The 13407-nt window shown below is 49.4% G+C and overlaps 1 protein-coding gene and 1 non-coding gene across 2 annotated transcripts in view; both read left to right on the top strand.

Annotated features, from left to right (window-relative positions):
- The window catches only part of RSPH14 (radial spoke head 14 homolog), a 79073-nt gene that overhangs the window by 580 nt on the left and 65086 nt on the right, over positions 1-13407 (top strand). Inside the window, exons 2-4 of the mRNA XM_003938540.3 lie at positions 1218-1468; positions 2713-2815; positions 7252-7370. Of these exons, the coding sequence (XP_003938589.3) occupies positions 1270-1468; positions 2713-2815; positions 7252-7370 (421 nt within the window). The 5' untranslated portion in view covers positions 1218-1269. The remainder of the gene's footprint in view (positions 1-1217; positions 1469-2712; positions 2816-7251; positions 7371-13407) is intronic.
- Positions 4558-4622, top strand: LOC120361091 (U7 small nuclear RNA). Its single transcript, XR_005577451.1, has one exon. It is a non-coding gene; the product is annotated as a U7 small nuclear RNA (small nuclear RNA).

Here is a 13407-nt window from a genome sequence, read left to right as displayed (position 1 = left end):
GGAGGGAGGGAAGGAGGTACTGTTATCATCTCCCCTTTGAAGCTGCAGAAAGACACACATAGAGGAAGTGGCTTGCCAAGGGTCACCCATGGCTAGAGTCTGGAGTCAGTTCTTTTTTTTTTTTTTTTTTTTGAGACGGAGTTTCACTCTTGTTACCCAGGCTGGAGTGCAATGGCGCGGTCTCGGCTCACCGCAACCTCCGCCTCCTGGGTTCAGGCAATTCTCCTGCCTCAGCCTCCTGAGTAGCTGGGATTACAGGCACGCGCCACCATGCCCAGCTAATGTTTTGTATTTTTAGTAGAGACGGGGTTTCACCGTGTTGACCAGGATGGTCTTGATCTCTTGACCTCGTGATCCACCCGCCCCGGCCTCCCAAAGTGCTGGGATTACAGGCTTGAGCCACTGCGCCCGGCCCCCTAATTTTTTGTATTTTTAGTAGAGATGGGGTTTCACTATGTTGACCAGGATGGTCTTGATCTCTTGACCTCATGATCCACCTGTCTTGGCCTCCCAAAGTGCTGGGATTACAGGTGGGAGCCACTGCGCCCAGCCTGGAGTCAGTTTTTAACTACTAATCCACACTACTTAAATAGTTGCTAAAACTGTGTGTGTGTGTGTGTGTGTATGTGTGTGTGTGTGTGTGTGTGTTATAAAAATAAATCACCTTTTAGCATTAATTATTTTTCATGGATGTGTCAGAAACATCTGAATATGGGTTCCTAGCAGTGAGTGGGCTAGACCCGGATTTGAACATTGATTCCTGCTCTTACCAGTTTCACGTCCTCCAGTAAGCTCCTTGGCCAGAACCTCAGCTTCCTCATTTGTAAAATGTGGATAATACAAGCCCCCTTCTTACTGAGTTGAAACTACTTATTGCTGGAACAAAATAAGCACGAAACACAGTGATCATCTTGGGGTCTGCCTGTTGGGTTTGTTTTGTCCTTTGGTGCCTTTGACTGAAGATCCAGACGAAAGTATCAGTGGTTTCTTCTGCGAAGCACTGTTGTGTGGGAGAGCTCTGGAGTTTGCAGTTTGGGCTGTTGCTTACCTTCCCTGGGACTTTGAGCAAATCGCTTCATTGCTCTCAGCCTCAGTTTGCTCATCTGTAAAATGAAAGTAAAAATACCCATCTGCCTGCCCTCGGAGTCTGGAGGATCAAATGAGAAGTTGCTTTTAAATCATAATTGAAATCATAACAGCTTTTTGGGTTCTTTTAGTGAGTGGTTTCCGCAGAGCTTCGTTTGGAGAGGTCTCTATAGTGGGGGAAAGATGGCCCAATCCGGAGACTCCATGGAACTTTCCATTAACATCAATGCCGCCCAAGTTACCACTGCCTATGGCCATCGGGCGCTGCCTAAGCTGAATGAGGAGCTGCAGTCAGAGGACCTCCAGACGAGGCAGAAAGCCCTCATGGCCCTGTGTGACCTCATGCATGACCCCGAGTACATCTACAAGGCCATGAACATAGGTGAGTGCGACACAGCACAGGTGACAGTGACTGGGGTTCTAGCATGGCTTTGGACACTTGGTAGAACTTCAGTAGTCAGAGTTGCTATTGTTTGAGCCTGACTCCAGGCCAGTTCCACCTCAGGTGCAGTGCCCAGGTTCTTTTTAAAAGATATTTATTTATAGGGGCAGGGTCTTGCCATCTCCCAGGCAGTGGCAGAATCATAGCTCACTGTAACCTTGAAATCTTGGGTTCAAGAGATCCTTCCTGAGTAGGACTGCAAGCATGTACCACCATGCCTGACTACCTAAAAAAAAAATTTTTTTTATAAACAATATCTTGCTATGTTGCCCAGGCTGTTCTTGAACTCTTGGCCTCAATTGATTCTTTCAGGTCAGCCTCCAAAGTTTTGGGGTTATAGACATGAGCTACCACACCCAGCCTGGATTATCTTATTCCTCAGAGCAGCCACCTACAAAGGAGGGTCCATTCGCAACCAACAGATAAGAAAAGCACACTTCAGAGAAGGGTTGTGAGTCTAGGGTTGCCCAATAAACAAATAAAGCTGGTTTGTATTAATTTATTATTTTTTTGAGACAGAATCTCTCTCTGTCTTCCAGGCTGGAGTGCAATGGCACAATCGTGGCTCACTGAAACCTCCGCCTCTTGGGTTCAAGCGATTCTCCTGCCTTAGTCTCTCGAGTAGCTGGGATTACAGGCACCTGCCACCACGCCAGGCTAATTTTTGTATTTTTAGTAGAGATGGGGTTTCATCGTGTTGGTCAGATTGGTCTCAAACTCCTGACCTCAAGTGATCTGCTCGCTGCAGCCTCCCAAAGTGTTGGGATTGCAGGCGTGAGCCACCGCACCCAGCCAAAGCTGCATTTTTATTTGCTAAATCTGGCATCTCTAGGTGTAACCCACTCAAGGTCATGTGACTAGTTTGAGACAGGTTTATAATTTGACCCCACGTCTCTCTTGGGTTCAAATAAATGGCAAAGGCCACTTTCTTATCCCCATGGCAGACTTTGTGAGAAGGCACTGGTAGGAAGTGTGCAGGGAGAATCACTAGGAGGGTTGGATGGGACAGTCCCTGGGTATGAACCTCTTCAGTGACTCTGAAATGCTGCATAACCCACATGATTCCCCAGGTCCCCAAAACAGAGGAACCTTTGGTACATTCCTGCCCCACTTGTTGACTTCTGGGTTAGTTCGTTTCTGAGACTGGCAGACATTCAAGGGTCTGTTTGTTTGTTTGTTTGTAGGCTGCATGGAGAACCTGAAAGCTTTGCTGAAGGATAGAAACAGCCTGGTGCGGATAAAGACCACCGAGGTGCTCTACATCACGGCGAGCCACAGCGTGGGCAGGTGGGACGCTGTTCTGGAAACCAGTGCGACACTTGCAAGCCGCACTTCTCTCCTGGGTAGTTCAGATCCTACCCGTGCATCTAGGTGGATTCCCTTGAGCCACCTAAAGTGCTCTGGAGTTTTGTCCGCAGCACCAGTTTTTGGAGGGACTTCCATTTAGCCAGAGCGGGACTCTTTGTGGGGTGGTTTTGGTTGCCTCTGTGGGGATCTAATGGGCCCTCTGTTCAGACTGATTTTTATGTTTTGAGCTCTGAGCTTCTTCTTCCTTCCCTCCTTTCCTTCCTTCCTACCTCCCTCCTTCCTTCCTTTCTTCCTTCCTTTCCTTTCCTTCTTTCTCTCTCTCTCTCTCTCTCTCTCTCTCTCTCTCTCTCTCTCTCTCTCTCTCTCTCCTCCTTTTTCTTACTTTGAGACTGTCTCTTGCTGTGTTGCCCAGGCTGGAATGCATTTGCATGATCTCAGCTTACTGTAGCATCTGCCCCTTCAGGCTCAAGCAATTCTTGTGCCTTAGCCTACTGAGTAGCTGGAACTACAGGCATGCGCTATCATGCTTGGCTAATGTTTGTATTTTTAGTAGACACAGGGTTTCATCATGTTGGCCACTCTGGTTTCCAACTCCTGGGCTCAAATGATCTGCCTGCCTCGGCCTCCCAAAGTGCTGGGATTACAGGCATGAGCCACTACACCCAGCCAAGCTTCCCACTTTCAAGGTGGGAAGAAAGTTCAGATCCTACCTCTGCAACAATTTTGCCATTTATTTTTCTTTCTTTTCTTTTCTTCTTTTTTTTTTTTTTTTTTTTTTTTTTTTGAGATGGAGTTTCGCTCTTGTTACCCAGGCTGGAGTGCAATGGTGTGATCTCGGCTCATTGCAACCTCCGCCTCTCGGGTTCAAGTGATTCTCTTGCCTCAGCCTCCCAAGTAGGTGGGATTACAGGCATGCGCCACCACGCCTGGCTAATTTTTGTATTTTTAGTAGAGACAGAGTTTCTCCATGTTGGTCAGGCTGGTCTCGAACTCCCAACCTCAGGTAATCTGCTCGCTTTGGCCTCCCAAAGTGCTGGGATTGATCCACCGCACCCAGCCCAATTTTGCCATTTCTTAGCTTTTTACAGAGAGCCCAGTTCTCCAACTCAGATCCCCACAGGGCCTGTGGCTTTGGCTCCTGTCCCTGTGAGGGTATTAAAACAACAGCCTCAAAGTGCATATCTGGTCTGGGCTGGTGGCCTCACTTCCTGTTCATGATGGCCAGGTTCTTAGTTTCTGGCACCTGGAAGTATCCTTTTCCTGTATAAGCACAGATTCACATTTTAAAGTATTTCATATAGCATTTTACTTAGGTGCTGGGGCAACAGGGTGGGGATGGTTGGAGGTGCTTCTTGGCTCACTCTCTTGTCCAGTGATCACTAGTTTTACTTTGTATTAAAAACTAAATCGCGGCCGGGTGCGGTGGCTCATGCCTGTAATCCCAGCACTTTGGGAGGCCAAGCTGGGTGGATCACGAGGTCAAGAGATTATCCTGGCCAACCATGGTGAAACATCGTCTCTACTAAAAATATAAAAATTAGCCAGACGTGGTAGCATGCACCTGTGGTCCCAGCTACTTGGGAGGCTGAGGTGGAAGAATTGCTTGAACCCAGGAGGTGGAAGTTGCAGTGAGCCAGGATTGCGCCACTGCACTCCAGCCTGGTGACAGAGCAAGACTCCATCTCAAACAAACAAAAACAAACAAACAAAACACAAAATCGCAATGTTATAGCTCTTTTTGAATTTGTCCGGCAGGTTTTCTTGTTTTCACTGGAAGCTTTCCCCACCAGCCTCCCACTAAAAAACAACAAAAAACAAAAACAGAACCCCACATCGCAAACACCCCCAAGCCCTGCCCCAGGTCTTCTGGATAAAGGGGGCCACTACCCAGTGTACACAGGCCTAGAAGGAAGAAAAGACAACAAGAGAGGCAAGGTGCTGACTGCCTTGGGGCTTGTGTGGTGTAAACAGGTACCCACTCAGAGAGGCTCCAGATGGTTTCAGGAGCTCCAGGACATCTCACAAAACCCAAAGTCACTCAGCCCTGCCAGTCCCCAAGCTCTCGTTGCCTTGGTGGCTGATCCTGTGTACAGCCCTGGCCCTGTGTGAACCGTGTGTGTGTGGAGGTGGTGCCAAGGCTAGCAACCAAATTCACATGCTTTGTACCAAGAAGGGCAGGCTGGTACTGCGGACAGACCAGTGAAGTAGGGGCACAAATCCCGGCCTCTCAGGGGGTCCCACTCTTTCCTGCTCTGTGACCTGGGCAACACTCCTGATCCCAGCCTCACTCTGCAGACCTCAGATGACTCAGACAAGGTGCTTTCAAAGGTCAGGGGCACACAGGAGGCAAGTCACCTTTCCTGCTGTTCTTTTTTCTCCACTTTTCTGGTCCCGATATGGACATTAAGTAGTAACCCCCAGTGAGAGGACAGGTCCTTGAAGCCTGAGCAATTATTAGGTTAGTGCAAAAGTAATTGCGGTTTTGGGATTAAAAGTCACGGCAAAGACCACAATCACTTTTGCATCAACCTACTCATAAAGAATAGTAGGAAGGCAGAGTGGCTGGAGTGCCTAAGCCAAGGGTCCTGTCTTTGTCCACATTCGCGAGGCAGGAACGTGGTAAAGTGGCCATCCCTGACAAGGACCTGATACGGCCTGGCCCGTGCACTCCTTCAGCATTCTCAGAAATGTGGCCAACTTCTAAATTTCCCCTGAGGTCGGTGGTGATCTTATAACCAGTGCCAACAGCTTTCAGAGCCTCACAAGCTCTAGGTAGCGGCCCTGAACTTCCCAGGTAGGAGATACACAGGCAAACACAACTGACTTTTTTTTTTTTTTTCATGAGACAGAGTCTTGCTCTGTCTCCAGGCTGGAGTGCAGTGGCACTATCTGGGCTCACTGCAACCTCTGCCACCTGGGTTCAAGCGATTCCCCTGGCTCAACCTCCTGAATAGCTGGGAATACAGGTGTGTGCCACCACTCCTAGCTCATTTTTGTATTTTTAGTAGAGGTGGGGCGTCCCCTTGTTGGCCAGGATGGTCTCGATCTCCTGACTTTGTAATCTACCTGCCTCAGCCTCCCAAAGTGCTGGGATAACAGGTGTGAACCACCACGACTGGCCACAGCTGACTTTCAAAGCATAAGAAACATGGAGTGGGTTATGGGCACTGACCAAGGAGGCCCCCGCAGTCAGGGAAGACCCCTGCAGCTTGTGTGTCCCACAGTGACTTTCTTCTTCGAGAACAATTCAAAACACAACATAAGTGAAATTGTGACCAGTGCTGCAGTAGCACAACTGGTTGGGCACTTCCTGTGGGCACTTGGCTAAGGGGCTCCCACATGCATCTCATTAATTCCTGAACCCAACCTGAGAGATGTGACCTCAGAAGGCCTCTTTCAGGTGCACTCAGGTCCAGCAGTCGGTTAATCAAAAAGAAATGATTACAAAACAAGGAACTGAATAAATGGTTCTCTTTAAATGGTTCATTTTAACCCAAAATGCAAAGGATAAGGCATTCGCCCATCCCCATGTGGGGCCCAGGCCTCTTCTTGGATATGAGACCACTGGTTGCTGTTTCTCATCATATTTTTTGGCTTAAACCATACTCATAGCATCATCTGATTTGCAGCTTTGGTTTCTTTAAAGTAGAGCAAGAACTCAAAGACATTAATGAAATAATCTGTATGTATAACTCTTCTGAAATCTTTTTAGTTTTTTTTTTTTTTTTTTTTTTGAGACGGAGTTTCGCTCTTGTTACCCAGGCTGGAGTGCAATGGCGCGATCTCGGCTCACCGCAACCTCCGCCTCCTGGGTTCAGGCAATTCTCCTGCCTCAGCCTCCTGAGTAGCTGGGATTACAGGCACGTACCACCATGCCCAGCTAATTTTTTGTATTTTTAGTAGAGATGGGGTTTCACCATGTTGACCAGGATGGTCTCGATCTCTCGACCTCGTGATCCACCCGTCTCGGCCTCCCAAAGTGCTGGGATTACAAGCTTGAGCCACCGCGCCCGGCCAATCTTTTTAGTTTTTAAGAGACAAGATCCAGCTCTGTTATCCATGCTGGAGTTCAGTGGCATGATTATAGTTCACTGCAGCCTCGAACTCTGAGGCTCAAACGATCCACCCACCTTAGCTTACCGAGTAGCTAGGACCACAGGCACACACCACCATGCCTGGCTTTTAAAATTTTAGATAGGGACTGGGTCTCACCATGTTGCCAGACTGGTCTTGAACTCTTGGCCCAAGTGATTCTCCCACCTCAGTCTCCCAACGCATTGGGATTAGGTGTGAGTCAGGAATGTGGTCTCCCCCAGATAGCATGGATCTGACTCCAGCAGGGACCCTGACTTTTCGTATTTGACCCTCTCAGGCCATGGTCTCGCTTATGTCTCTATCCACCCTCCCTTCCCTAGATTCGCCTTTCTAGAGCACGACATCGTCCTTGCCCTGTCCTTCCTGCTGAATGACCCTAGCCCAGTCTGCCGGAGGAACCTATACAAGGCATACATGCAGCTGGTCCAGGTGCCTAGAGGTAGGTTTGCGTCCTGCACACACATCGGCCGGACACTCAGGTTGTCTGTTGGTCTCCTCTCCAGGTCACATATGTACCAGGCTGTATCATCAAGTGTTTATTAAATCACAACATGCATATTAGAAAAGCACGTGTCCGGCCAGGCGCAGTGGCTCACACCTGTGATCCCAGCGCTTTGAGAGGCCGAGGCAGGTAGATCATGAGGTCAGGAGTCCAACACCAGCCTGACCAATATGGTGAAACCCTGTCTCTACTAAAACTACGAAAATTAGCTGGGTGTGGTGGTGGGCACCTGTAATCCCAGCTACTTGGGAGGCTGAGGAGAATTACTTCAGGAGGCGGAGGTTGTAGGAGGCAGAGGTTGCAGTGAGCCAAGACTGCACCAGTGCACTCAAGCCTGAGCCACAGAGCGAGACTCCATCTCAAAACAAAACAAAACAAAAGCACGTGTCCTAAGCAAACATTTGATTAAATGGTTCTGAGTGAACATGTCATGTAACTGCTACCCCAAAGAAGATAGGTAGAGTGTTACCACCTCTCCAGAAACTTCCTATATGCCCATACTGGGTACTACCGTCACTCAATGGCGAACAGTATCTTCAATTTCTAAGACCACAGATTATGCCTCTTTTACAACTTTACATAAATGGAAACATACAGCTTGTAATATCTTGCTTGTAGCTACTTTTGCTTGATGTTTTATTTCCGAGACTTCCATGTGGTATGTATGACTGATTTTTGCTGGTTTATGCTGCAGTATGGTATTTACACTATGTGAGTATACTACAGTTTACTTACCCATTCCGTTGCTGACGTACATCTGAATTGTTTCTAGCTTATGGCTACCAATAATAGAGTGGCTATAAATAATCTTGTAAATGTCTTTCGATGGACACGTATATGCATTTATTTTGAAACATACCTGGGAGGAGAATGGCTGGCCTGGGTAAGTTTATGTTTAGCTTTTAGAAGGTACTACCCAATCGTTTTCTAAAATATTTGTATCTGGCACATGACCAGTCCCAGCTACACAAGAGGCTGAAGTAGGTGGATTGCTTGAACCTAGGAGTTCTAGGCTGTAGTGCCCTATGCCAGTTGGGTGTCTGCACTAAGTTTGGCATGAATATGGTGGCCTCCCAAGATGGGGGGGGACCACCAGGTTGCCTAAGGAGGGGTGAAGCAGCCCAGCTCACAAACAGAGCAGGTCAAAGCCCCTGTGATCAGTAACGGGACTGCACCTGTGAATAACCGCTGCATTCCAGCCTGGGTAACATAGCAAGATCCTGTCCCTAAAAAATAAATAAAATATTAGTCCCAATCTGTCCTCCCACTAGCAGTATATGAGAGTTCCAGGTGCTTTACATCCTCAATCATAGATTTTTTTCTTCTTTTTATGTTAGCTATTTTGGTGGGTGTGCAGTAGCATCTCATTTTGGTTTTAATTTATATTTCCCTGATGACTAAAAGGGGACACCCTGTAAATATTTTCTTGTGTGAAATACCATAGCACATGTTTAAGGAATAAAGAAGGCCCGCTCTAGAGGCAATGTTGCCTGCAGTTCCTGGCCCACTGCCCCTGCTGATTGGATGGAGAGTCTGGGGTAACAGCTACCCAACAACTGCAGCTAGAGAGTTAAGATTTACGGCAGATAGATATCTGCCCGGTCGCGTGATGCAGTGAGTATTTTTAAATGAGGAAATCCTTTCAAGGGCCATGACAGGAGGTCTTGAAGGGGATACCTTAGCTCAAATGGACAAACAGATGTTGTAGCCCAGGAGTCAGATGAACCTGGGTTCCCTCTGCCCTTCCCCGTGCGCCCCGGACAGGCTATTTCTGAGGTCTAAAGGACCTGCCTCAGAGGCCAGAAAAGTGGATGAGGTGGAAACGTGGGCCCAGTGTATAGCCCAGCCTCCTGACGAAGGATGTAGTGTAAATGTTCAAGGCCAAGTGTGAGCATTCCTGGATGAAGGCTCAGGGAGAAATGACTACAGGATCAGCTGCAGATAGGCGGGCCCAACAGAGCAGAACACATGAGGGTCTAGGATTGTTGCTTGGCCACTAAGCCAGGCTGGGAGTTGAGCACACTAGGCCTGTGGTTTTTTAAAAACACCACCTCGCCCCTGGTCCTCTCCTAGGCCACCAGGATCAGTCTCTGGGGGTAGGGCCCTACACACATATTTTTGAAAAGGCAACTTGAATGATTGTCATGTGTGCCCTGGGGTTGAGAGCCCCTGGGGTATTGGGGTGATCCATGGGGGACAAGTGCTGGGTTGAGCTAAATGAATGTCCTGTGCTCACCATGAAGGAACCTGAGAAATAAGTGAGGGTGTTGTCTCCCCATTTTTGGAGTGTGGGGAGAGGGGACTTGCTGGTCTCAACCAGGTCTCTTACGATGATTGTGACCTATTTAAAGCATTCAGAGAAGCACGGAGATGGTGATAAGGAACATTATACCCCCAGCCAGCTTTGCCAAACCTTTACATTGTACATCCATATTTTCTACTTGCTGGAAATTTTTATTTGAAGAAATCATAGGCATAGTCCAAGCACCCTGAGAACTTCCCCTCCACCCAGAGCACTCTTCCTCCTCGAGCCATCAATAACTTGGTGACTATGTCCCCAAAATGAATATTTTTATATTTTACCACAGATAAAATTACATACAGAATATATATAATCTTGATTTGCATATTTTAAAACTATGTAAGTGGATCTTGCTGCATGTATCCCTCTGCTACTTCCAAAACCTTAAAAAACCTCAATAACATTAGAGATTTATGGAAATTTTGAGATGTATCCATGTGGCGCCCCTAGCTGTATTTCATTCATTTCCATCACTGTACACTGTTCTGGTGTTTGGAAGCATCACGATACCCTTGCCCATCCCAGGCTGGCAGGCTTGTTGGTTGGTTGTACTCCTGTACTGCAGAAGGACTGTGCCATGGCCATTCCTGCTCAGGGCTTCCTGGTACCCTGGAAGGAGAGTCCCCTGGGGCCTCTGCCAGGGAGGGCATCACTGGGTTAGGGATTGAGTTTGCCTTTAGCTTTGTTGGGTATTGCAATTGCCTCAGCCCAGCCTCTGGCCTCCAGAGAGCCCAGGCACATTACGGCCTGCTGGATGTGCTGTGGTGTTTCACTGTGATCCCTGTCCTGGTGAGAGTCGGTATCTTCCCTCTGCCCGACGCCTCCTGAGATTCCTCTCCTGCCCAATGCCTCTGGAGAGCCTGTGTTCATTCTGTTGCTGAGTAGTTGTTCCATTTATTATTGATTTGAAAGAGTATGTCATTTGTCCTGGATTCCAACCCTTTGTTGGTTACTTACATTGCAAATATCATTTCCCAGATTGTTTGCTTGGCTTCTCACTGTGCCTTTGTTGAGTCACTGTCCAGCAGTTTTTCTTTTTTTCTGAGACAGAGTCTCGCTCTGTCACCTGGGCTGGAATGCAGTGGCATGATCTCAGCTCACTACAACCTCCACCTCCGAGGTTCAAGTGATTCTCCTGCCTCAGCCTCCCAAGTGGCTGGGATTACAGGTATGCACCACCATGCCTGGCTAATTTTTGTATTTTTAGTAGAGATGGGGTTTTACTATGTTGGCCAGGTTTGTTTTGAACTCCTGACCTCATGATCTGCCTGCCTCGGCCTCCCAAAGTGCTGGGATTACAGATGTGAGCCGCTGTGCCTGGCCCCAGCAGTTTTTCATTTGAATAATGTAGTAAATTTCATCAGTTTTTTTCCTCTGTGTTTTTTTTTTTGAGTGCCTTGAAAGAGAATCTTTCTTTACCTTGACTCATGAAGATATTCTGCCATATTTTCTTCTAAAATGAACGAGTTTGCTTTTCCCCATCTCCTCCCCTTGGCTTTTTCTATAGTCCACAAACACTGGGTGCACCATTAGGAGTAGGGGGCTGTGGTACTGACAAGCTCAGGAACAAAAGCCTCACTGGGGGTCTGGGTGGTCAGCCTCGGACTTCAGCGAAGGGTTTGCTGGGTGCTGCTCATGATCTGTGAAGTGCCCAGAAGGGAGGCCTAGGACACCAGCTGTGCAGGGGCCAGTTGGACAATGGGCAGAGGGAGGGAGGGAAGGAGGCAATGTGGTGGGTGCCCAGGAGATCCATTCTGGGGTACACTGAGTACCATGGCCTCTGGATTAGTCAGTTGTGACTGTCTCCCATGTGGTGTCTTTCATGGGCCTCTGGATAGGGGCCCGGGACGGGGGAAGGCATCTGTTTCAGTGACTCTACCCTTTACTAGCATGTGGCTTTGGGCAATAGCGTCACCTGTGGGCACGTGGGTGTCATCACCTGTGTGGCTTAGCTGGGACAGTGTCTGAGCAGGGCTTAGCTGGCTCCCAGCCCATGCTGGTGTCTATTGGTGTGGTTTCCTATCAGTGGCCACAACGGAAGGCCGTTTGCACCATGGCGCCCTCTGCACCTGGCAGAACACCTGGCATGTGGCTAGCTTTCAACAAATATTGGTTGTTTAGTAGTTTTTTTCTGGTCATACTTTAAAGGATCATTTGTTGGTTGTCTTCTTGCTACAGTTCACTCACCTGCTTGTTCATTCATTCATTTGTTTGACGATAGGTGTTGGGCCCCTGGTCTGTTCTGGCCACTGTGCCTCAGTTTCTTCCGCTGTGTCGTGGGTGTCTGTGGGAGAGTCCTTGCTCTGGCCCTCAGTCCTTGCTCTGGCCAGGTCTGGCTTGTGTGATTTCCCAGAGTAACCAGAAGGGGGCACCCAAGGACCGAGGATTGTCCCAGGTGGGCCCTGGCCCTGCTGGGGCCTTGGGTTCAAGCTGCGGTGCCCAGCCACACGTAGTGGTAGCTCCGCATTCTTGTCCTTTCCTTCCAGGCTGGCTTCTCATGCCCCTTGGTGGTGTGATGTCAGGAGAGGAGAAACTAGGATTGTAGAGGCAGATGCCACACACAGGCTGCCAGCCCAGTACCCCCGCCAGCTGGGCCCTGACGCACAGGGTCTGCTTCTGCTCCCTAGCCTCTCTAACCCCATGGGAAAACAGGTTTTCATTTTGTGGGAGGGAGAACTCTGTGGCTGAAATGGATAATTCTCTAATCAGATTTTGGGGTGCAGTTGAATAGCTCAGGGTCCCCTGGAAGTATCCCCTTACCAAAGCCCATGGGTCTCGACTGGGCACACCTGTGAGTCTGCTCTGGCCCTGTCTCCGGTCACCCTCTCCTTGTGCCAGGCTCTGAGACACTAGGCCAGCTTTACCAGCAGCATGGTGGGGACTGCTCTGACCCTAACTCCGCACGTGTGCAGCCTGGGGCTGGAGATGGATGACCCTCCCAGCCCAGGGGAGAGCACTGGCCTGGGAGGAGGAAGGAGGCAGCAAGGACGCACCTGGGCCCTGCCTGTGGAAATTGGCCCCTTGGTCTCAGAAAGGAGTAGAACTGGGCTTGGGAAAGGGAGGGCGCCTGAAGGGGAGATGTCTGGATGCAGTTTGATCCAAGTCATTTGGGGGTGCAGGAGACATCCCTGGAGTCATAGCATCTAGGCTAGGGAGAAATCTGGGGGGGGGGTCTACAGCCATAGCACCCAGAATGCACCCAGTCTCATCTGAACCCCAGGCATGGGGCTGCTAGAGAAGCAAAGTAGGTACTCCCACTGCAGTGAGTGGTGCTCCCGCTGCAGTGAGTAGTGCTCCTGCTGCAGTGAGTGGTGCGCCTCGTCCCAGGCTGGTGGCCTCGGGTGGGCCACCACTGTACCCTGTGCACCCTGTCCCTCCTCAGCAGCCACCTGTGGACACCCAGCTTCCTTTGACAGGCCCAGAGCATCTCCCTCCTTCTCCTGCCCTTGATGCCACAGGGTGAGGGGTGGAGGCCAGCTACAGGGGCAGGCCCTTTCCTGCCTTGCCTGCCCTCAGGGCAGCATGCAGCAGGACCCCAGGCACACCCTCGGCCTGATAGTCTTTGGTGGGTAGTTGTACCCTATTCCTGGACTTAGCAGGAATGATGGTCACCGATAGGGACATTCTGGCCACTTGGTTCCCGGCCTGCCAGGCCTCCCACCCTTGTCGAGT

The sequence above is a fragment of the Saimiri boliviensis genome, chromosome 21, assembly GCF_048565385.1.
Source record: "Saimiri boliviensis isolate mSaiBol1 chromosome 21, mSaiBol1.pri, whole genome shotgun sequence".
In the NCBI taxonomy this organism is placed as follows: Eukaryota; Metazoa; Chordata; class Mammalia; order Primates; family Cebidae; genus Saimiri; species Saimiri boliviensis.
Note: the sequence above shows the minus strand (reverse complement) of the source record. Positions and strands in the feature narration are given on the sequence as shown.